The sequence below is a fragment of the Parambassis ranga genome, chromosome 17 (assembly GCF_900634625.1).
Source record: "Parambassis ranga chromosome 17, fParRan2.1, whole genome shotgun sequence".
Lineage (NCBI taxonomy): Eukaryota > Metazoa > Chordata > Actinopteri > Ambassidae > Parambassis > Parambassis ranga.
The window spans coordinates 10,027,861-10,049,167 of NC_041037.1; the positions used below are offsets into that span (position 1 = coordinate 10,027,861).

At 42.8% G+C, this 21,307-nt stretch overlaps 3 protein-coding genes across 3 annotated transcripts; 2 read left to right on the top strand and 1 right to left on the bottom strand.

The window, feature by feature from the left end:
- Positions 1 to 884: 884 nt before the first annotated feature.
- On the top strand, positions 885 to 8,206 carry LOC114449669 (uncharacterized). Its single transcript, XM_028427486.1, has 10 exons — positions 885 to 1,369; positions 1,694 to 2,307; positions 3,272 to 3,344; positions 4,337 to 4,483; positions 4,995 to 6,157; positions 6,536 to 6,683; positions 6,996 to 7,215; positions 7,438 to 7,523; positions 7,655 to 7,845; positions 7,971 to 8,206. The coding sequence occupies exons 1-10, from the start codon at positions 885 to 887 to the stop codon at positions 8,162 to 8,164; spliced, it is 3,321 nt and encodes a 1,106-aa protein (XP_028283287.1). The 3' UTR covers positions 8,165 to 8,206.
- A 1,726-nt stretch (positions 8,207 to 9,932) lies between these two features.
- On the top strand, positions 9,933 to 14,627 carry tal1 (T-cell acute lymphocytic leukemia 1). Its single transcript, XM_028428418.1, has 4 exons — positions 9,933 to 10,110; positions 11,280 to 11,944; positions 12,273 to 12,361; positions 13,251 to 14,627. The coding sequence occupies exons 2-4, from the start codon at positions 11,412 to 11,414 to the stop codon at positions 13,778 to 13,780; spliced, it is 1,152 nt and encodes a 383-aa protein (XP_028284219.1). The 5' UTR covers positions 9,933 to 10,110; positions 11,280 to 11,411; the 3' UTR covers positions 13,781 to 14,627.
- Positions 14,628 to 17,900: 3,273 nt separating this feature from the next.
- On the bottom strand, positions 17,901 to 19,830 carry otol1a (otolin 1a). Its single transcript, XM_028427976.1, has 5 exons — positions 19,814 to 19,830; positions 19,251 to 19,729; positions 19,086 to 19,175; positions 18,870 to 18,941; positions 17,901 to 18,742 (listed from the first exon to the last, which is right to left on the bottom strand). Exons 2-5 carry the CDS (start codon positions 19,705 to 19,707, stop codon positions 17,901 to 17,903), a joined length of 1,461 nt encoding a protein of 486 aa, XP_028283777.1. The 5' UTR covers positions 19,708 to 19,729; positions 19,814 to 19,830.
- Positions 19,831 to 21,307: the final 1,477 nt, after the last annotated feature.

Here is a 21,307-nt window from a genome sequence, read left to right on the forward strand (position 1 = left end):
TGAAGGGATTACCGGACCAATCATGATTGAGAGACCGCTGGCTCGCCTGACACCGCACCGACTGAGAGCCGTGTAGAGCGTGAGTGGAAACAACCTCAGCATCTGTGGGAATATTGAGAAATGTTATTTGGCTTCATTGTTGTTTTTTTTTTGTTTTTTTTTTTTTATTTGTTGCTTTTTTTAATCCGACAGGGGCAGTCAAGTCCTTGTCTGTGTTACACGTCCGAGCTAAGAGATGCACGCTGTGATGTGTGCACAGTTTGCGCAGGTTTCAACATGAAACTTTCATTTGCACCAGAATTTCTGGTAACTTTCATGATGGTCAACACTGGAATGTTTTTTTTTTAGAGTGCGCTTTTACCACTGATTATCCAGGTAAAATAATAACAGTGTGTTTATGCATGTTTAGACGAGCTACCTTTAAAGAACATGTGTTAAAAATTGATTTATACGTAGACATTTTTCAACAGTGTTTTAAATGAAGTTAATTTCTTGTGACAGACTAATTAATTAATCATTTTTTCTCTTTTTCCATTGAATGAGTGACATTTCCAGGGAGGTTTCTGCTTGTTTGATAATGATTTTACTTACTTACAAAAAAGTAATGTAATGTAATGTCATGTAATATTGTTTATTGCTGTAGGGTCTCAGTTGCAGGCAGCAGTTGCTTATTCTCATTCTAAAGGATTATCCTGTGCCCTGCAAAGTAATCAGTGGATAAGGCAACGTGACTGAATCCACATTACATATCTCCTTACCCAGCCCAGCAGATAGTAACCAGTAACAGAGATGTTGTGAGGGGAAACCTTTTGTTTTATATTTTGTAAAAGATTCTTCTTTTTCTCTCTAGAATCCGTCTGGACTTTTCTGTGTAGGACTAGCCAATGGAGGAAGAGAAAGCGGCTAAAAACATCCACACTAAATCCAGTTCCCCTTTACCTACTGGGATTCCTATTAACTGGGGACTCATCACCGGCCCTGTTCCGGAGCCTATTATTTTCCCAGCTCCGTCTCTGAGCACCTCACTTCCTCCTCCTCAGAGTTCAGCTGTGCATTCACTACAGACAAAGGTGAAGTCACTCACGCAAAGACGGACAAGAGGACGAGATAAGGACAGAGAAAGGTGGGACGCTGAGATTCAGGGGAGTGGTCCGGCTGTGCAGGTTTCATCTGAAGTCCTTCTCAGACAGAGACCCAGAGGGAAAAGCCAGCTGTCCCTCCCTGCACATTCCTGGAGATCAGGTGCAGGAAAGGACTTCAGCAGCAGTGATGAGGAGGAGGAGGTGGAGGTGCAAGTAAGGTTGCAGATCCACAGTCCTCCAGCTGAAGCACAACTAGAACAGAGGGGTGAGGAAACAGAAGACGAGAGGTCAGAAAAAAGTGAGGCCAGTTTTCAGACAAGCCATCCTTACAGGCTCTGTGGGGGGACTAGTGTGGAGAGCCTTCTGTCTGACAACTCCAGCAGCAGCAAGGATGACCAGTCCCCCTCTCTCCCACTGGCAGCTGTTTCAACTCCCTCCATCTCTCCTCCTCCACCTCCCGTGCTCTTTTCTTCTCCCTCTACATCTTCCTCTCTTCCTCCTCCCCTACCTGTGCTCTCCTCCTCTGCTGCTTCCAGCTCTGTTTCTACAACATCTTCATCTTCTTCTTTTCCTCCTTCTCTCCCTGTGCTCTCCTCTTTTCCTCCTACCAGCTCTGCCTCTACATCTTACTCTTCTCCTCTTCCTCCTCCTCTACCCGTGCTCTCCACACCTCCTGCTACCACCTCAGTATCTACAACATCTTCCTCCTCTACATCCACGTCTTCTTCTTCAACAAGACACTGGGCACCACCAAAAGGCTTTTGGAGAGTCGCACGCCCAGAAACATTGCTTCTCAATGGGGTCAGCCCTCAAAACATACCCTCCACTTTACCTCTGAGGGACTACACTCAGACAGAGGTGATGCCGGAGCCTCAAAAGAAGTCCACACTGTCTGAAACAACAGGCAACAGGAACGATGTGGTGGACGACAGCGATGCATCGTTGGAGTTCAAACACTCGGACAGCGTGGAGTGCTACCTGGACAGGTGTGAGCAGAAGGAGGCGGACATGGCTGATCCAAGTAAAGGAGTGTGCAGTTCAGACAGCTGGGAGAGCATGTCTTCACAAAGTGGAGTCCACTGCACTGACGAGAAAGTGAAAGTAAAGGAGAGGGCCTATACAAGGCTGCGGGAGAGACAACAGAACTGGAGACAGGAGAGACAGGAGTATGGAGGAGAGAGTGTCAGCTATTATGAAGACACAACATACAGAGTGGATTATAAAGGTAGGTCTATTGAGGGGAATGTCTCTAACATCAAATGTAGAAAATTTAAAATCAATTCACAAAGTCATAAATAATAAATAAATAATAATAAACTGTTTTAATCTATGCACTAGGGATGCAGCAGGCAAAACAACACACTGGTTGAATGAAAGCTGAACCTGTTGTGTAGACATAGGTACTTGATTTATTATTTGTAACCATGCAGTGCAGTACAATCTGAAAGCAGGATTCATATTTGAGTGTTGTTTCTGTTTAGAAGCTCAGAAAAGTATGTTAGCATTTTGAACAGCGGTGAAAAATAGTCCTTCACATTTGCATATTTTTACCACCTTTTTACCATCTTAAGACTTTGGAAATGTCTGAATGTTTACAGCTGTTGCAGCCATCCAGTGTGCCTTTTACAAGCAATTGTCTGTCTGCTGTTGTATTAAAATGTAACCTGGCAGATTCCCAGCGCAGAGCAGATGTCAGATGTGCAGATGTGCATGAGGGTGTTGCTATTATTAGCAGTCAGAGCAGTGGGGGGAAGTGTCCCTGCTTGTGTATCTCTAATGGATGTCTTTATATGCATGTACAGATTATGTATTTTCCCCCCATGCTGTGTCTCTAACAGTGTGTATGTCTGCTGTATGTTCTAAATATCAGAGCGAGAGAGACAGTACAAGACATTCATGTGCAAGCTCACCCTGATTACATTATTTTTCCCTCTCGTGTCCAGGAAATCTGCTTGTATCTGTCTCTTAGCAGTTGCATAACCTGTGTATTTTTTGAATGACATTAAAGATCAGTCAGGGATAACCTATGAGACTGTCACTGAATCTAATGGTTTGAAGGTTTATGAAAATCTTATGATCAAACACAGACCCAAATTACTTTAATACCCCAAATATTCCAGTGTATTTACATTGCATTTGCTGTTCAGAGCTGCTCACTTTTGTGCTTCTCCTCTCTGTTTTCATGCTAGCCGCAGGTGCCCATGATGTTTTGGACAGCTCAGAGTCAGCCATTCTCGCTCAGGAACTTGAACCCTATTTGAGGTGAGCAATGCAGCATTTGGCATGGGTGGTGACACACAACCCCCTATAGACTATTTATATGCTCTCCACATAAATGACCCTTCATCAGCTCCACTGGTGGGAGTCTAGAGTTATGTTTTTGCTAGAGTGAGGCAACAACAGGTTGAAAAAAGCTGCCATGTACACAATCAAAACAAATTGAAACAACAGGGTTTAGTAACTGGGAGTAAGGTGATGCAGATGACATAGAATATTAATATAATAATATATACAAGAAGTTTAAATAAAAAAAAACTATATTTAAGATTGTAATATTATCTTATTTAAACATAACATAATAGTCATACTACTATACTAATACAGGTTTGGCTCAGGTTTGCTTTGACATCTTTTGCAGTCATTGCAATGCTTTTGAGGCCACTATTGTAAGTTTATTATTTTAATTACAATTAGAAACTTTAGCTGCACATAAGGTCCAGCAAGAGTCCACTAATTACATTGTGTTTGTCAGTGTTGGGATGAAACACTGACACAACACTGTAATCTATTGAAACACAATATGTTCTCGCCTTGACACACAGGAGAGAATGAATCACACTCAGTCCATTACAAGGATAATCCACATGGCTGGTGTATCATGCTATCTTTATCACTGGGCCAGGGGATAAAGCCAAGTACAGACGATGAAGCACAATGCAGAGCAGCTTAGCTTCTGGGCGTAAGGATAGATGGATGGCTGACGTTTCTCTCCCTGGTGCTCACCACCAAGGCCACGCCCCAGTCTATCTATCTGATATTACATAAGACAGCTTAAGAAGATGCAGCTTGATTTATTCCATGTTAAGTCAATCTGTGGGGAATATGATGTAGCTGGATATGTCTCAACACAGAATAAAGTTTGCACATTTGAACACTTCCCTCAAAAATTTGGTTTGCTTAAGCAGATGGCAATAAGCCTGCTGTCATGCTATTTTCATTGCTTAAGTGATTATTTTCTGCACCTTCATCAACAGGTCACTTCTTGTAATCACTGATGAACTACCTCTAAGCCCAAGACATGAGCAAGCCAAGCGTCTGCTGGAGCGAGCGAGACTCAAGGCCCGATCAAATCACGTAAACCGCCCCTGCAGACGCTCCCATTCAGATCAGAGATCCACCGTGTAAGTATAAAGATATGCCTGCTGATGTATAACTTCATTTTCAGACTGACTGTGAACGTCCACCAAACATCAACACGGTGAAAAAGTTCTCTTTGCTGACCAACTCTGCAAAGTAGTTAAAAGAACTCACCCTCGTGTGTGTCTGCCATTGAGCAAACATCCTCTCTGCTCCCCCTGTCATTCTATTGCACTTGGTAGCCAAAGCTAATGTTGCATAACTGAAAATAAGTCAAAGCTTTGGAACCTGTCTGTGCTTTATAATTACACACACAAAGCTGACAATGCTCTGTTTATGAAGTTTTTTTCTCTCTTAAATCCCTTTATATCAGCAGGAAGCTTTCACTTAATTTAGGATTAGGAGTGCTTGCAATGGATCTTGCATTCATGGCTGCATAACAAACTAGGTCTGTGGTGGCGGAGACAGACGTTGTCACTTTCATAAAATATTAGTGTACAACTAACAAAATATTCAAAACATATTTAATATTAACAACTCTCCTATGACTTGCAGGAAGAAGCAGCAAATTGAATCTTCCAGTCCAACAACTGTGCAGAAAGCTGTTCAAACCAAAGAAGACGCAGCTCAAACTGTGTCTGGTCCCCTCCTTGTCCCCTCTCAAAGAGACACCTCCCCCGTGGACCAGGGAGGTCGATCCAGGCGGTATGGCTGTTCACCCACACGTGTGCGCTTTGAGGATGAATCTGAGAAAGAAGCAGAGTCACGATATTTGGACAGAGTGAGACAGCGTGGCAGACCTGGGGCGCCTAAGTCCAAGAGTAAAGAAAGTAACACTGACTCTAGCAGCAGTGGCTCAGAAAAGAACAGAAGCCACAGAAGTGTGTCCATGCCTCCTTCACAGAAGCAAGAAGATGTGGTTGTTAGTGGTGAAACCACAACAGTGATTAAAGAAATCATAGTGCTGGTTAAGAAATGTGAGTCATGTGGCTCTGTAGTCAGGGAACCTCAGCCTGTCTCAACACCATCAGATCCACAGAGCACTGAGCCACAGCAGCCCCTCAACCCCGAGGAGGGACGCGGGAAACCGACCCCACGCTGGGTGCCTCCAAACAAACCGGAGGCAAGCACTCGGCCTAAAGCTCCTCTTACTGTCACTTTTGCAGGAGCTTACGTGCTGGGGGAAGACAAAGAAATTAGCACAGGGTGGAAGTCATCAGGGTTTGGAAAACTCAGGAGAAGGAGCAGGAAAGGAGAAAGTCGTTTGGAGTCTGGCCATGGCCCTTATGGCCCATCATGGGCCCAGCGCCGTAACTCAAATCCTCGGAACAGGGTTAACTTGAGCAGAGCGGTTTCATTTGCCCCTGGAAGCCCTATTGATCTGGAACCACATTTGTTGGAGGCATCTGGTGGAACACCGGCCCCAACACTACCCATTAAGTCAGCTCTGAAGTCAAGCTCAAGAAATCGCTCTGCTGCAGGCACATCTACCGTGCAGTTCCAGACTACTCCAAATCAGGGAGGAGAAGGTGGTTCGCAATCCCTAATGGACTCTCCAGAGACGAGAAGGGAATCTCCATTGTCTTCAACCCAAGGGGCACCTGCAACAAGCAGCCCGGTGCCCTGCATCAGGCCTTCCACTCTGAGGTACTCCCCTGCCAGGCTCACATCAGACCTGCCAGCTGCTGAGCTCTGGGATGTTACTCCAGATGGAGCAGGTGAGTGGTCACAGCTGAGCACAGCAACAAGTAGGTAGGTAGGGGGTAGTCTATTTCAATTATCCTAATGCAGATGTTTTCTCTGCAAACAGGCATTTGTGTCTTGTGTCAGACCATTGCTTTTTTAATGTTGCTTTAATTTTCACTGTTCTGACTGTTCCAACAATGTTTCCAAAATGACTAAGGCTGGTTTACTGTAGCCAGTAAAAGTACTGCAATTAAAAGATTTTTAAGAAAAAAATGACATTATTAATTAAAATAACATGTGTTATTTCGGCTCATTATAAAGAAGAGGGGCTGAATGAGAATACCATACCTAACAGCTCCAACAATAAGTTGAAGAAAACGTGTTAAGCCTGTCTGGTTCTCCATCAACAGGTCTAAGTGTAGACACTGGTCTTGGTTCCGAGTGCCGGCCTATGCGTGGCCTTGGTATGTCTCGGGCTGAGGACCTTAGAGCAGAGCTGTTGAGAGCAGAGCATCTAAAAGCTGAGGCTGTTTGGGAGGAAAACTCTGATGGGTCCAGGTAAGTCAAGATAACAATGTTCTTGTCACAGCTTAGTCAATAAATCCCTTGCCCTCACCAACACTGTTTCCAAAATGGCTTGAGCGTGCCAGAGGTAGCAGTTAGGAGATTAAAACTGTGACCTACAGTTCACAGGATGTTATTGTTTGACATAAATAGGAAGACAAGCCTGCCCTCTCTTGGTAATAGAAAGCATTGCTTGTCAGAGATGAAACTATACCAGCATGATAATTTTAACAGTTTTGTATTTGATCCAATTTATGTCCATATACTGTTTGATTAAAAATAAATGCATAATAATCTTTTTTACAGAAAGATGGATGGACGACCAAAGCTGTTTCTGCGTCGCTTCTTTTCTTCCATTGGCCTAAACAGTGTTGGTAGACTTGTGAAAGGAGGTCGCTCCAGTAGTATGGAACAGCTCAGCATCCCCACGGTTCCTCGAGCAAGCTCAGCTTCACCGAGCCCCACACGCAGACCACAGCCTACCATCCGCATACAGAGGACCCCCTCACTGCAGACCCTACACACGGTGAGGAACATGTGATGTTTACACATAAGACATATGACACAATAAATGTATAGCTTGATATTTCTGCCTGTTTTTAAAGAACACCCTTTGAGCATAACACAAAATAAAACTCTCAGACAGGCACTTTATGTACTTACAGGAAGATTATAGCTCAACAAGCCGCTCTGAATTTTACCAAAATGAAATACACAATTTGTTACAGTGTCATTCATTTGCCACTAGGTGCTGCCACTGGCCCAACTGCGTAAAGCCTCCTCTGTGCAGAGCTTGGAGAGAAGAACAGAGCGCTCTACAATACTTGGAGAGGTGCAGATACCCTATGGGCTGGCACCCAGGTAGGGGTCAAAGACAAATTCTAATAATGGGAAGATGGGAATGGGAATAATGAATTAAAAAAATAAATAATCTACAACACCTTATTGAATTTCTGCTGTTACAGCCCTGATAGCCCACAGCTCGAGCTTCACAGGGCGTTGAGCGTCGAAGATGTACTCACCACTAGAATGGCACGCCCAGTGGGTCGAGTCACCCAAGCATTCCCTGATGGGACTCTCCTCCTGGAGCTTATCAAACCCCCTAATGGTCCCTTTGGTTTTGTCATATCAAGGGGCAAAGGCCGACCAGACACAGGTAACTTTTTTTTCACCACTGAGGGTGACTTTAAAGCTTTACTATATTGTACAACAGTCATCTATTCTGAAAACTAAATGGCATTAACTAGTGTCATCCTCTGCTTCTCTGTGTCCTCTCTGTAGGTGTATATGTTGAAAAAGTAGGTGACGGTAGCAGTGAAGGCCCATATGTTGGTCTCCTGGGTGTTGGTGATGAAATTCTACAAGTGAATGGCGAGGCAGTGGCGGGGCTCAGTTTGGACCAGGTGACGCGACTCATGACTCGGGAAAGCACTGCTTCCCTTCGGATCATGCCAGCCCGACGCATTCAACGCTGACTGGCGGCACACAGTCATGGCACACAGCCACTGACATGGAGAGTAACCACTACATGCACTGCAGTCACTGTAACTATGGTGGATATATATTACAGTGCAGAACCAAATATGGAATAACAGGGTTAGAGGTTCATTTTGTACAAACCAAAAAATACAATGCAAATAGCAACACTAAACCCAGCACAGAGCACTCTGAATTTCATATATATAAATTGTAACCAAAAGGTGACCACAGTTTTTCTGTACATATAGGTTTGTTTTTTATGGCCAGGTACAGATTATTTTCTTGTCTTTATTTTACTTTTCTGAAATATTTAAGTGGAATTTTATTTAACATTTTGTACAGAGCAATGTCCAAACCCTAATTGTTTTTCTTCATATCAGTGATGATCTGTAGGTATGTGCCACATGTTTTCTTGGTCCAAAGACCCTGTAAACTATAGTACGCACATGCATGAAAGCAAATAATGATGTCCTTTTATTGCAATGCATCACTTTTCCCCGGGGCTCTGCATGGTCCCTTTCACTGTGCTTGTGCTGCATCACCAGTTCTTCTATGGAGTTGATACGGGTTTGCTTCTAAATAAAAATATAATATTTTGTCAATAATATATTAATTTTTTAAATTACTTTGCACATTCATGGGTCAGAAAGCTCACTATAGAGCATATTTTAATTTTAGAAATGTTAGTCATTTTATGATTATTGATTATGACATGGGCACAAATAAATGCTGAGTGGCACATAGGGGTTACAGTGGGAGGAACAAAGCAAACCAGGATGTAGGACTGTGGTCGTGACTTCTGCCTTAAGGTCGTGACTGTGGATATCTATCTATCTATCTATCTATCTATCTATCTATCTATCTATCTATCTATCTATCTATCTATCTATCTATCTATCTATCTATTTTATTGTTTAATTTCATAAAGAAAGAAAAGTTAAAAAAAAAAAGGTGTGAAAAATCCGTTATTAGGATGTACCTGCTGCCATCTAGGCTGTCCTGAATGTGCTCTGATAGCATGTCACCGTTGATGCTCTGCTCTTTTATCTGATGCGTCCAGAAGCCGATACGCTTTTATCTCCCTGAGCCATGACTCCCCACGGACCCTGTGGAACCGCCGGCCAAGCCCCCACCCTACCCCATCTCCTATCACAAACAATGAAGCACTGAAGCACATTTTACATTTTATTTTTGTAATATTCATCGATAAAAGAGGTGTCACATTCAATTAAAAAGCGTCAATATAATTAGACCCTGGTGTTAGCAGCCTATTGTAACAGTACATCTATCCCCAAGGCGCAGAAATTGATATGGATTAATGGATATGTTATAATATGAGTTAAATAAATAATAATAAAATTGAAAAAAAAGCAGAGGACCTTCTGCTATCATCAGTTATCTTTCTGTAGGATAAATGTGCTTAGCTTTCAAAAAACCCTCTTTGTTAAAAAATATAAATAGGTCAAAAGCTTAACCTGAGCTTTTGTTTCTTTCGTCAAATAAATTAAAACACCTCAGTTATAGCGCAGGCTACAGTACAGCCTACTAGCTCACGTTGTTACAGGCCGCTGCGCTGCGCCTGTTTGCTTTTTTTTAATGCTTTGCCCTCCACAAGACTATATAGCCCACGACAGCCAAATAATAATGAATCATTTCATAAATAATGGGTTTAGGGGCTTATCGGGAATGAAGAGGCCGCTGCCGTGCGCTTATCTCACTCGGCCACATTGCGGCCTGTGTTCCGCTCCCCATACTGAGGGAGCGCACTGGATGCGGCGAGGAATAACTCACACACACACACATACACACAACTACACGCACACACACACACACACATTGCTCCACAACTGGCAGAAGAAAAAAAAGAAAAACCTCAGACATGGATGACCCACTCACAAAATGGCTCCACTTACACAGTAACATCAACAACACGGCTGGAACGGTAAGTGCAGAAAATACATCTCTTTATTTAAACCAACGCATTTACGGCTTTAATGACCGCAATTAGAAAGCTGTCGTCTACATTTTATTGGTATAATGAGCGAAATATTTAGCCTATATTTTCTGCTATTGTCCGATCGGATGGCAGACTGTACGGAATGTAATAACGGATGCGAGGCCTATTGGAGAATCCCCACGAAATAAAAGTGCGTCTTTTTGTTGGCGGTGACCTGTTCGTTTAAAATCACATTCCTCGGACATGTATCGTATTAATTAGAAGTAAAAAAAAAAACACTTGACAATGGGTTGTAGTGTACTCACTATGAGAAACCATTGATGTTCGGCTTTAACAACAGCAGCATGATGGCCTTCACCTCGATAAAACAACAAATTACACAACCAGCTCTGACTTCTGCGCTTGTTAAAATGATTTGGTTAAAGTGTCTTTGAAGCTTCACGGGTTTATTTTGGATTTTGCTGAAGGCAGAAAAAGGAGGGATTTTAATTTCGACGATGGAGCTTTCCCCGTGTGGTCCTGGCATTCACAGTGCCTCTGCAAGGCGAGCTTTTTCACGTCCAAATAAACAATAACCAAAATGAGCTTTTAATATATTGGAATGCGAATTAAAGCAGAGTTCTAATGTAGCTTTACGCAAAAATACTGGCGGATTCATAGGAGCATAAACTGCACTGAAGGCCAGCAAATGAAGGATATGAGCTTCGTCGAAAATAATAAAAATGACGGTAAATTATGGGAGGAAAAAGTCATATAATATAACCTAACAATATAAAGGATAGAATATAGAATAAATAATGTTTAAATAATATTTATGATAAAATGAACAGAAATATAGCCCATGTAGTCTTTAGTAAACAAGTCATATATTTGCTTAAATTGGAAACGTGCTTTTTAACATTAACAATAAGAGTCCCAGAAAACAGAAATGATTCAAATTTAGTCTATGGAAATTAGGTTTCTGTGTGGGAAATGTCTCATCTTCCTGGGGCTATTTTATGATAAAAAGCTCAAATAAAATGTTGGCCTGCTAAAAAACAATCCTTCTGATCAGCAATAGGCTTTTTTCGTTATTTATATAGCGTAAAATGTACATTCTTGGTATCAATCATTTGAGGAATGAAATGAATAATCATATATTTTTTTTCCTTTAGTCTTGCACGGACAACAAATAGCCTACATGGTTATCTGGTGACTGCCGCAAATGATGTTCTGAAACATGAATTAATCGAGGGAAATCTTATTTAGGACGTAGTGGACTCTAACGAGTGGTGACCGGTATAAAAATGATGGAAAAGCGGCAGCAGGAGCTTCGCCCTGGAAGTCCAGATGTAGAGTCCGGTCCTGGAAAGCGGGAGGACTCCTCCATCCTCTCCAGACAGAATGGATGCAAAGAGGACGAGAAGCCGAGGAGAGAGAAGAGGGAGGAGGAGGAGGAGGAGGATGAGGAAGAGAGGGGAGGGGGTTTCAAGGGGGTTGAGGAGACGGATGACGTTCCTCTGCAGAACTCGAGCAACGGGACCAGCATCAGCATCATCATCAACGGCGTTGCCAAGGAAACTGCCTCTCACAACGCCCTTGACCTGAAAAGGGAAGTGCCGGTGATCGAGCTCTCCAGGAGGGACGCTATAAAAGCGGTGGAACAGAGGACTGAAAGCCATTTGGTGCCGATCACGGAACTTCGTAGACCTCCACCGCTGCCGCTGCCGCCGCCGCAACGAGACGACGCTCGAATGGTCCAACTGAGCCCAAACGCGTTTCCTGTCCCGGCCCGGGCGATGCTCTACAACCTGGCGCAGCCTCTCGCCGCCATCAACAGGTAACGGTGGAATCAGACAGAGAAGTTTAAGTTTAAAGAATTCACGTTTTAGCATCATTAGTGTTCTACATAGAAAGTTTGATGTGATGTTGACTAATTATGTCTTGAAGAGATAGGATGAGGGATGCTTGTGGGGTAACTGACTTCACAATACAGGTACATTATGTAGCATGTATGTGTGCCAGAGAATTAGCCTCTGTGTGTGTGTGTGTGTGTGTGTGCATGTCCTGGCACCAGGCGATGAGGGTTGTTAGAAGCAACAAATCAACAACTGATTGCTGTATTCTCACATTTCTCTGGCCCTTTTGTCTGCTTTCTGTTGCTGTAGTCTTGGAGGGGAGTCTGAGCAGTACAGCATGTACCCCAGCAACAGGGTAAAGCGCCGCCCGGCGCCTTATGAGGTTGATCTCGACGAGGGTAGGCGCATTTTAGATCTTTATAAGTATGGTAAGACGCACTTCTGCTGTGTCCTCCTTCTGCCAATATAGTCCCCTAGATATCTGTTCCTCATCCCCATTTTCATTCATCCACTGACATGGATCTATACAGTACCTGATCTGACTGTCGCAGAAGATGCCATTGTACAAAACAAGTGTTTCACCCCTAAAAGGAATTAATACACGGCATAAATAAATGCTGCTAATCTGGATGTCAAATACACATACCTGTGTGCCATAAAGTAAACCCCTTTTCAGGCGGATTTGGGGTTTATTTCATTTGAAACATCCTTCCCACCGCTGCCCACTCACTACCACATACAGAAGTGGAAGATGGAGGATGAAGGATGGGGAGGGGGGCTCTGCTGCCTCCATGCCAAGGTTTTACTGCAGAGTGGGCTGAAGGATTAAGATAGACTGGGTGTGTTCCAAGGGCAACAATAGCCTAGAAGACACCATTGTTGGGGGTGGGAGGATGTGACTACCTGCAGCAGTGCATTTTATGATGCTTAAGTAAATTGGAAATACAGACAATGCTGAAAAGTGAGCACACAGTCCCCCTATAACATTTTTTGTCTGGGGTTGCCATGCTAACGAATCGCTTTTCTTGTATCACATTTGAAGACGTATAGTATACTTCTGCCTTGTTATTAAAAAAAAATCACAGCTGTACGGAGGACAGATTTAGAGTTTACTTTTTTAGGTTTACTCAACTTTGTTGTGAGTTTCCCAAAGTTGTTATACATCTGTTCTTCCACTCTTATTGTAGGACATTTTTAAAAACGCGACATTTCATGTTTTCTTGTTACTGTCGCACCAGTGCCTCATGTGCTTATGTTCTCCTTGCCTTCTCTTTTCCCCTCTCCTAGCTGGCCAGCCAAAGATTGTACGTCGTATCTTCACTAACAGTCGTGAACGTTGGCGGCAGCAGAATGTAAACGGGGCATTTGCTGAGCTTCGTAAACTCATTCCCACTCATCCCCCGGACAAGAAGCTGAGCAAAAATGAGATCCTGCGGCTCGCTATGAAGTACATTAGTTTCCTCTCCAACCTCCTGGAGGATCAGGATGGAGGGAGAAATGTTGGCAGCACAACTGATGGGGAAACTGGGCTGCTAGTTGGGGTTGCAGCCCATGAGGTGGGCCCTCAGGGTGGAACACACAAGGACACAGTGGTGGGCCTGGCTAGGGATGACCTTCTGGAGACAATGTCACCGGGCTCCAGCTGTGGAAGCCTACCTGATGGCGACGCTGAAGGCAGTCCTGAGAGTTTCATGGAAGACCAGGACTCACCTCCAGCTCCAAGGACTCTAACAGCATCACGTGGGGCCCCGCTGCACCTCGCTACACGGGATCTGAGGCGCAATGGACGCCCGTTAGATGGCTCAAGTCGCCGATGATGCTGATGCCGTAGATGCAACACCTGAGACCGAAAAGGAACGATGAGAAGGACTAAGAAAAGAGATGGATATGCTCAGGACCCTGATGTCTTTCAGCGATCACTGTAGGGTGGAGAGTTGAGCTCCGCATGTGGTGCCCGAAATGGATCACAAGGGCGTTCTTGAGTCTCCATTCAACGCCTTAGGCAGTACTAATGAATACCTTGGTAAAATTTGATCCAGCAAAAGACTTGTAAATTCTGCATGTCTCACGTCTTTGACTGACCTGCGGATTGAACTTTTTTCTGTGTTTAGACAGTTCCGAAGACAGAAAAAACACTCCTATCAAAGATTATCATTTGTAAGGATTTAATGCTTCCCCTTATGACACCATTAATCACAATATGATGCAAAATATTTCACAAATGCCAACAAACAAATCTGATGTGTTGGAAAAATGACACAAAAGGTATGCCTCAGTTAAAGGCTACACAGTTACATATGTATTGTAAATAGCATTATATTTCCACTGCACAATGTAATAACAGTGACGCAAATTCAAGTCATGTGGTTAAAGATGTACCATAGTGTGTTTGTCAACGCGTTTACTAGCAAAAAAAAGTGTCTTTTAGGGAGGCAGGAAACAATCAGACAAACTCAAAATGCAACTGAACATGAAATACATGAAATGTGGTACCATTTGCTTCTGTTACACTTTGGTGATGAAGCACCAAATACAGCAACAGACAGTCAAACCGTTTCTCTGCGTAGGATGAATATATCTATTTGAAATTGCTGTGGAGGTACAAGACATGCAGTGTTCTTAACGTGTCAAATGAAATCATGAACTGACTCATGAAGTCCTTTTGATATGAATGTTTCAGTGTTTTTTTTTAACTGTAATGCAGTTGTAGTTTAGTAAGGTACACAAATAAATCCCTATATTGTCACTCACACACACACACACACACTCACACACCACCACCACTACCACACAGTGTGTATATCGTAAGAACACCAGCAGTTTTCTGGCAAAGACAATATTGAAAAAGTTTGCTCACTGTTGTTGGTTATTCTGCTTTTTTCAGCAGGACATAGTAGCCTATACTGGTACCTTTGGTAACTATGGTATTTTATGAATTGCAGTAAAGGGACATTGTACGTTTGGTAATGACATATTTGTTGTATGATAGCTGTATCTATGAATATATCCGATGTTAAATTGATGAATTTTATACAAAACCACTGAATAAAACACAAGCAGAAAAAAGTCTTCATTTTAATTTACGGTAATTTAATTCACAAAACTACTACTACAGAATTGCATAACCCAACTAATCGCAAGCGGCAGGCGATGGCATGCCATGCAACTGTTTCCCACCTTATCTGGGAAGGGAGTGTGTAGTTAAAACCACAGCCCCTTCATAGCAACGTCTCCAATGGACGCTGGAATCCTCACTTCCTCCCAACAAGTGACAACTTCCTGTAGAGGTTAACATGGCTCGGTGACCTGCAGGATATCCTGCCATTGTGAAAGTGGTTTCGACAGCCTCCACCGCTCTCATTCCTCCCACTGTTGTGTCTGTACACATTTGGAAACAGCCTTGCTGATCAAGATTCCACCTTACTTACTCAACACTTGATGTTGTTATAATAAATTTCCATTAATAAAAATATTAGCAGCGGCGTTGTAGCTAAACTATAACTGTAGCTATTTTTCAGTCTGCTTCCACATATTTAGTAACTTTGCACACTGTGCACATGGTTCTACTACAGAATCAGCACTTAGACATTTCTAATGCCAATAATTGCTTCCAGAGAGCATCAGAGACATACAGGTGTTTGGAGACCTTCCCTGTGCTGTGCTCTGGCTGTGCTGGGACTCTACTCTCTGGGTTAATACCTGCCAAACATTTACCTGCTTCAGTGTTCCTGACTCTCCAAAAAGACGCAGACTTACAAAAGAGAGAGGGATACAGGGGGGAGTGTATATGAGGGATTGAAAGGGAGAGAGTGAGAGGAAGGTTCGGTGTGGATGTGTGTTTGTGTGTTTATGAGAGAAGTGTGTGTGCATGCTGCAAAGACCGGTGTGTGTGTGTGTGTATGTGTGTATATGTGTGTGGACTGGCACGGCTGTGTGTGTGTGTGTGTTTATCAGCTCAGTGCAGATGGGTGGCAGAGTGGCTCTTGCAGCCAAATGATTCAGTATGCTAATGAGTTGTTATCTGTGGTGCTGCAGGAACAATATACTGTCTTTCTCACAGTGGGAATCCAGCCTGCTGGGAACAGATTACACTGCACACACCGCCAAGGTAGTTATTTATATTTTCACACAGAGTAGTAGAAAATACATAAATGCACACACACACACACACACACACACACACACACACACACACTCATATCTGCATATAGGCTTATAAACAAACAAGCAAAATAACATTTTAACACACACACACACACCATGGTGTACCACAGCCGCATAAATAATGTGGACATCTGACAGAAATGTATGTCCTTTACCAGTAGATGGAGATGTCATTCTGGGCTTTTATCTTTAACAGGTCGTATTGTTATTGATACATTTCTTTATCTTTCTTTAACTTTAAATTAATTTAGAATGTTTAAATATATTGACAGAAAGCTTCTCCAGGTGAGAGATATTATTTATTTTAGAAGATCCTTGATTGAAAAAACAAAACACTTCTTCAACTATATCAGTGTTTAAAGTCTTTCCAAAATGTACATCATTACAGTTACATAAAGATTTTCGCAGGGTTTATTTTTTTTATCTATATAGAAAAATATATATAGAAAAACAATTATCACCGGTTTTCAAGTTAATCTTTCATTACACCTTATGTAGGTCCGTGCTAAATATAGTGTCTAATTAGTCATAATTTTTTATCTTTGCTGTCATATGTGTTGTGGACGAGTCTTAAAAACCATAAAAAAGCGTGTCTCCCTCAGGCAAACTATTCTTACAATTTTCATAAATATATAGGTTAACCCACAAGATGTAGTAATGTAGTGATATTAAAACAATGTTAAATTGAGAAGATTTTCTTTTCAAGGAGTGAAAGCAGAATTAGTACAGAAGTGACAGTAGGTGCTTCAAAATACATGTTCAAACCTACAATATTATCAGTAGAAATGTGGTTTTATCATCTTATTATATATTATATTATACTATATTGCTGCTATATTACTGCTAGATATTTACAGCGATTGAATATGTATTCAAGAGTTCTGGTAAAGACATGTAATAATTAAAACAGGTCACTACATTTACAAACAAAAATCCCACAACATAACCCTGTCTGCAGGCACTCAGTGTAACAAACAGTAAAAGCATTTTAAATGTATCACAGTCAAAAGAAATGCATGGAACAAGTATTTTACCTTTGCTGTTGCCAACTATGTTCTATGTTGTGCAATACTGTACAGTATTATTGAAAGATTAGAAGACAGAGTTGTGTTGAATGAGGTGTGAGAAATGATGTGTGGAATTTGTATCACCAGCTCTGTGAACAACACCTGCTTCACTGTCTTATGATAACCTTCCAGTTGTTCTTTCTCCAGTGATTAACCCACAGTCTTGATTTTTTTTTGTAAATTTAAATACATACTTAATAATAGGAATATCTCTTTTTAGTCGTTTTCTGCACCATTATAGTATTTACTGCAAGCATGTCTGGGTAAATTATAATCATCTCTGCTGCCTCTGCAAAATTTGAGCATCTTACGCCCTCTACTGGGACCCAAATGCAATTTGTGGACTTTTTTGCAATCTTAAATGTGGATACGCATTGCAATGACAAATGGTCTATAGACAGTGGTGGAGCAAGTACTGAAGCTACTGAAGTAAATAATCCCTGAGAGTCATTCATTTCAAGAAGAGTCATTTTAATGCAGTGATACAAAGAAGTGAAATGGTGCATTACAGCAGTATAATCATGCCTCATCTACCTCCATACAAAGCAAGGCAAGCGAAGCCTTTGGTTTGATTAACAGAAGCAAGCAGATACCGAGCACCGATACGTAGCTGAATCACATTACTTTGACAGAGCAGTGCAAACAGGCTGAAATCAGGGCAGAGTCTACAACAAGATGAAAATCAGAGCTCAAACGTGGGCACCGGTCACAGGTTTTCTGTAGTAGTGGGTTTGGGCTTTAAGTCTGGATAAAGCAGGAAGCCAGAGAAAGTGCTGTCATCCTCACTGCTGGAGTAAACTCCGTTCCAGTCTCTCAGTGTCTCCAGCCACACCTGGTCTCCTTCGGTCAGTTGCAGCAGAGCAAGGTTGGATGCCTGATCGATGTCCTGGCCATACAAGGAATCTCTTGTCCGCAGCTTCCGTATCCCACTAACCACCAGAGCGACACGCACAGGCCTGTTGCGCACAGTGATATGATAACTGAATAAGTAGACCCCCGGGTGGGTGACATTGAACTTGCTGAGTGCTGGGTCCCAGTGCCCCTCCCCGTTGTAGAACACCTTATCAAACTTCACAGGTTGGCCAGGTGGAGGGAAGGACCTGCTAGGGAACAAACCCACACTGAAAGCAGAACGAACTGGCTCCACGCTCTCACCAGGAGGGCCTTTAGGACCCCGAGGTCCACGTGCACCTTTAAGTCCCCGCTCCCCCCTCAACCCAGCAACTCCCCTTCCACCTGGCGGGCCTCTGGGCCCTGTATCCCCCTTCACTCCTGGAGGCCCCCTCTCTCCCTTGGCACCATCAGTTCCATTCTGTCCTGGAGGTCCCATCTCACCCTTTGGCCCCACATCACCCGGTGAACACTCTCCTGCAAGTCCTTTTTCACCTTTTTGACCCTTTGTCCCAGCTATCCCTGGGGGACCCATAGGCCCCTCTTGCCCAGTGTTGCCCTTAGTCCCATTCAGGCCAGGCTCTCCCCTTTCTCCCGGGTCCCCTTTCAGACCACTGAAGCCCCGTTCACCTTTCTCTCCTTTGGGGCCTGGATCACCTATAATATGTGAAGAGGTTCACATAAGAGAAGAGGCATCATATATAGCTGTTTCATTTTGAAAAAATATCTATGTCAATGAGATGCCGTCATGCATTATGACAACTTCCTATAGGAAAATAAACACCTTTTTCTCCAGGTTTTCCTGGGAGCCCAGGTGTACCAGGTAGACCAACGGGTCCTTGTTCACCTTTTTCACCTGTAGCATTTTTGATAAATAGAGCGTAGAAAATGATGTCCACAAAAAACTTGTATAAAGCAGCGTTTTGCAAAACAGGGGAGAGGAACAGAGAAAGAGAAACCGAGAAACATTCAAGAACTCTCCTGCTAAGCCCCGCTGTACCTATGTCGCCATTGAGTCCATTGGCCCCAGGTAATCCTGGTGGTCCTGGAAGTCCTCTAAGCCCTGTTTCTCCTTTCTCTCCAGGCACTCCTGAAAAGCACAGGAGAGTAAAAACAATGACAAAGTTCGGAAGTTAATTTTCCTGAAAATCAAAATCCTTCTTACCCGGAAAGCCCCTCTCTCCCTGTGGTCCCAGTGGCCCTTGTTCTCCCTTGGGCCCAACGGGGCCTTTTTCTGGTGGACAGCACTCACAAAAGTTGAAAAAGCATTCATTGTAGTCGAGAGTAAAATTTCCATGGGGGCTCCCAGGGGGCGCTACAGCATCTGTGTGAAATTCAGTTGGCAATGTGTCACTGGGGTAGGTGGTGCTGTCCATAGAGGACAGAGTGTACGCATCCATCGTAACATCAGTGGTTTCCTCTGTGTTCAGGCTGCTAGTAGGGGAAGGGGTAGTAGTAGTGGTCCGTCGAAATCCTCCCCCTCCACCGCTACCCCCGGCCCGAGGGGGCTTCTTGGTGCTCTGGGGTTTGGGCCAGCGTGTGGTTTTAGCACCTGAGGTGAATGTGGCAGCCATCAGGGCCACGAAGAGACTGGACAGGACGACAAACTGAACGGATGCCATACTGAAGGCTTGGCACAAGGATCTGCTGGAGGAGGACACACAAAACAGGTACATCTCTGTAGCAAAAAAGGTATCACAATGTAGAAAGAAAACAAGAGTAATTTACCTGCTGATGGTGTTGAAACTTCACTCCATCCCCTCCAACTAGTGATTGATGCTGTTATACTCCTGCCTTTTATTGCCCAGGCAGCCCAACTTCTGCACCATTAGGCCAATGACAGAACAAGGGACGAAACCACTGGGGGTTATTAGAAGGTAGGTGGGCTGGCAAAAGCAGATTACATGACTCCTGAGGGATATGAAATAAAGCAGCTTGTACACAAGGCCAGACTTTATTCTTTGTGATATGGGATATGAATCCAGGGCCCAAGAGTGCACACGCTGCTAAGGTGTTGTCCACACACATGCCTGCTTTGAACACAAACAGGAAAAAATATACAGTTACAAAGGCAGACACACGTTCAGCTAACATGTGTACATAGACACTAACTCACACAGTGTCGGCAATGAAAAACTTCTCATATGAGGGAGCGACACCATGTAGTGATCACACCATTTGGCAGCACCTCAAAGCAGAAAATGGATCACTGTACACCCATTGGGAGACAGATCAATGTCCATTCACCTCCTTGATCTAACAAAACCTAAACCTAGCAAACCTCATGGAAACCTGGCACCAGTGAACCAAGCTTCACATGTTTCTATGTGTTCTGGAGGTAGGTTTAAAACTCTGACAGTAACTTCAAGATTCTGCAGAAAATATGGTAACAATGTTTTGTTTTGTGTATAACACAAATGTTATCACTATAGGTGCTTTGTAGGTTCGTTTGTGTTTAAAAACATGCCTCAAACACCCGCTTCACACCATAGCCTGTATTATTACCGCACCTGATACCCATGTAGCACCATTCACAATATGTACATGATCTGAAAGAGTTAAATGATCACTAAGAAAACATCAGCAGCCATCTGTTCCTGAATAATTTACATAGCTCAGTTCAAAGTGAACAAGCATGACACCAGATCCCTGTTCCTTGTGTAAGTCTGAACTGGGGAAGACTGGTTCCAAGTACAATGCCCCTCAAACCTGAGGCTAGAGAACCTCACTGAGCCAAAATAAAGCTCTAGTAATGACAGTTTTTTTTTTAAAGAGTACTCCAACTTTGTATCAGTAAAACGAGCAATAGTAAAAAGTAAAATACAGAATGTAACATAATAATAAAATAAATAAAAATACAAAAGATATATATAGATATATATATATATATTAAAAGCATATAACATTCAGATTTCAATTAAAAGCAAAATCATCACCAAAAAATACAGTTAACGTGCAAAATGGGGCATTTACTTTAGCATATACTTTAATTCCTAAAGCAGTAATATGTTATCATTAATACTGTTGCTGATAAGAGTTATGGTAGCTAAAATTATAATAATAATCTACTTTTTTTTTTACAAATAGTTTGTTAGAAAACATCATAAACAGAAATAACACAAACAATGTAGCACATATGTTGTTTGTTCTCAAAATGCTGTACTTGCTTAAATATAATAATGTTTGTGTCTGAATTGCTCAGCTGTTTTTGGATCTACCTGT

What these genes read in the sequence shown, in the direction of transcription:
- tal1 (XM_028428418.1), top strand. Translation starts at nt 11,412, where the DNA reads ATGATGGAAAAGCGGCAGCAGGAGCTTCGCCCTGGAAGTCCAGATGTA. An exon ending in CCTCTCGCCGCCATCAACAG is followed by an intron (nt 11,945 to 12,272) that starts GTAACGGTGGAA and finishes CTGTTGCTGTAG; the next exon opens with TCTTGGAGGGGAGTCTGAGC. An exon ending in TGAGGTTGATCTCGACGAGG is followed by an intron (nt 12,362 to 13,250) that starts GTAGGCGCATTT and finishes CCCCTCTCCTAG; the next exon opens with CTGGCCAGCCAAAGATTGTA.
- LOC114449669 (XM_028427486.1), top strand. Translation starts at nt 885, where the DNA reads ATGGAGGAAGAGAAAGCGGCTAAAAACATCCACACTAAATCCAGTTCC. An exon ending in GAACTTGAACCCTATTTGAG is followed by an intron (nt 3,345 to 4,336) that starts GTGAGCAATGCA and finishes CTTCATCAACAG; the next exon opens with GTCACTTCTTGTAATCACTG. An exon ending in TCAGATCAGAGATCCACCGT is followed by an intron (nt 4,484 to 4,994) that starts GTAAGTATAAAG and finishes TATGACTTGCAG; the next exon opens with GAAGAAGCAGCAAATTGAAT.
- otol1a (XM_028427976.1), bottom strand. Translation starts at nt 19,707, where the DNA reads ATGGCATCCGTTCAGTTTGTCGTCCTGTCCAGTCTCTTCGTGGCCCTG. An exon ending in TGGACTCAATGGCGACATAG is followed by an intron (nt 18,942 to 19,085) that starts GTACAGCGGGGC and finishes AAAATGCTACAG; the next exon opens with GTGAAAAAGGTGAACAAGGA. An exon ending in AGGAAAACCTGGAGAAAAAG is followed by an intron (nt 18,743 to 18,869) that starts GTGTTTATTTTC and finishes CACATATTATAG; the next exon opens with GTGATCCAGGCCCCAAAGGA.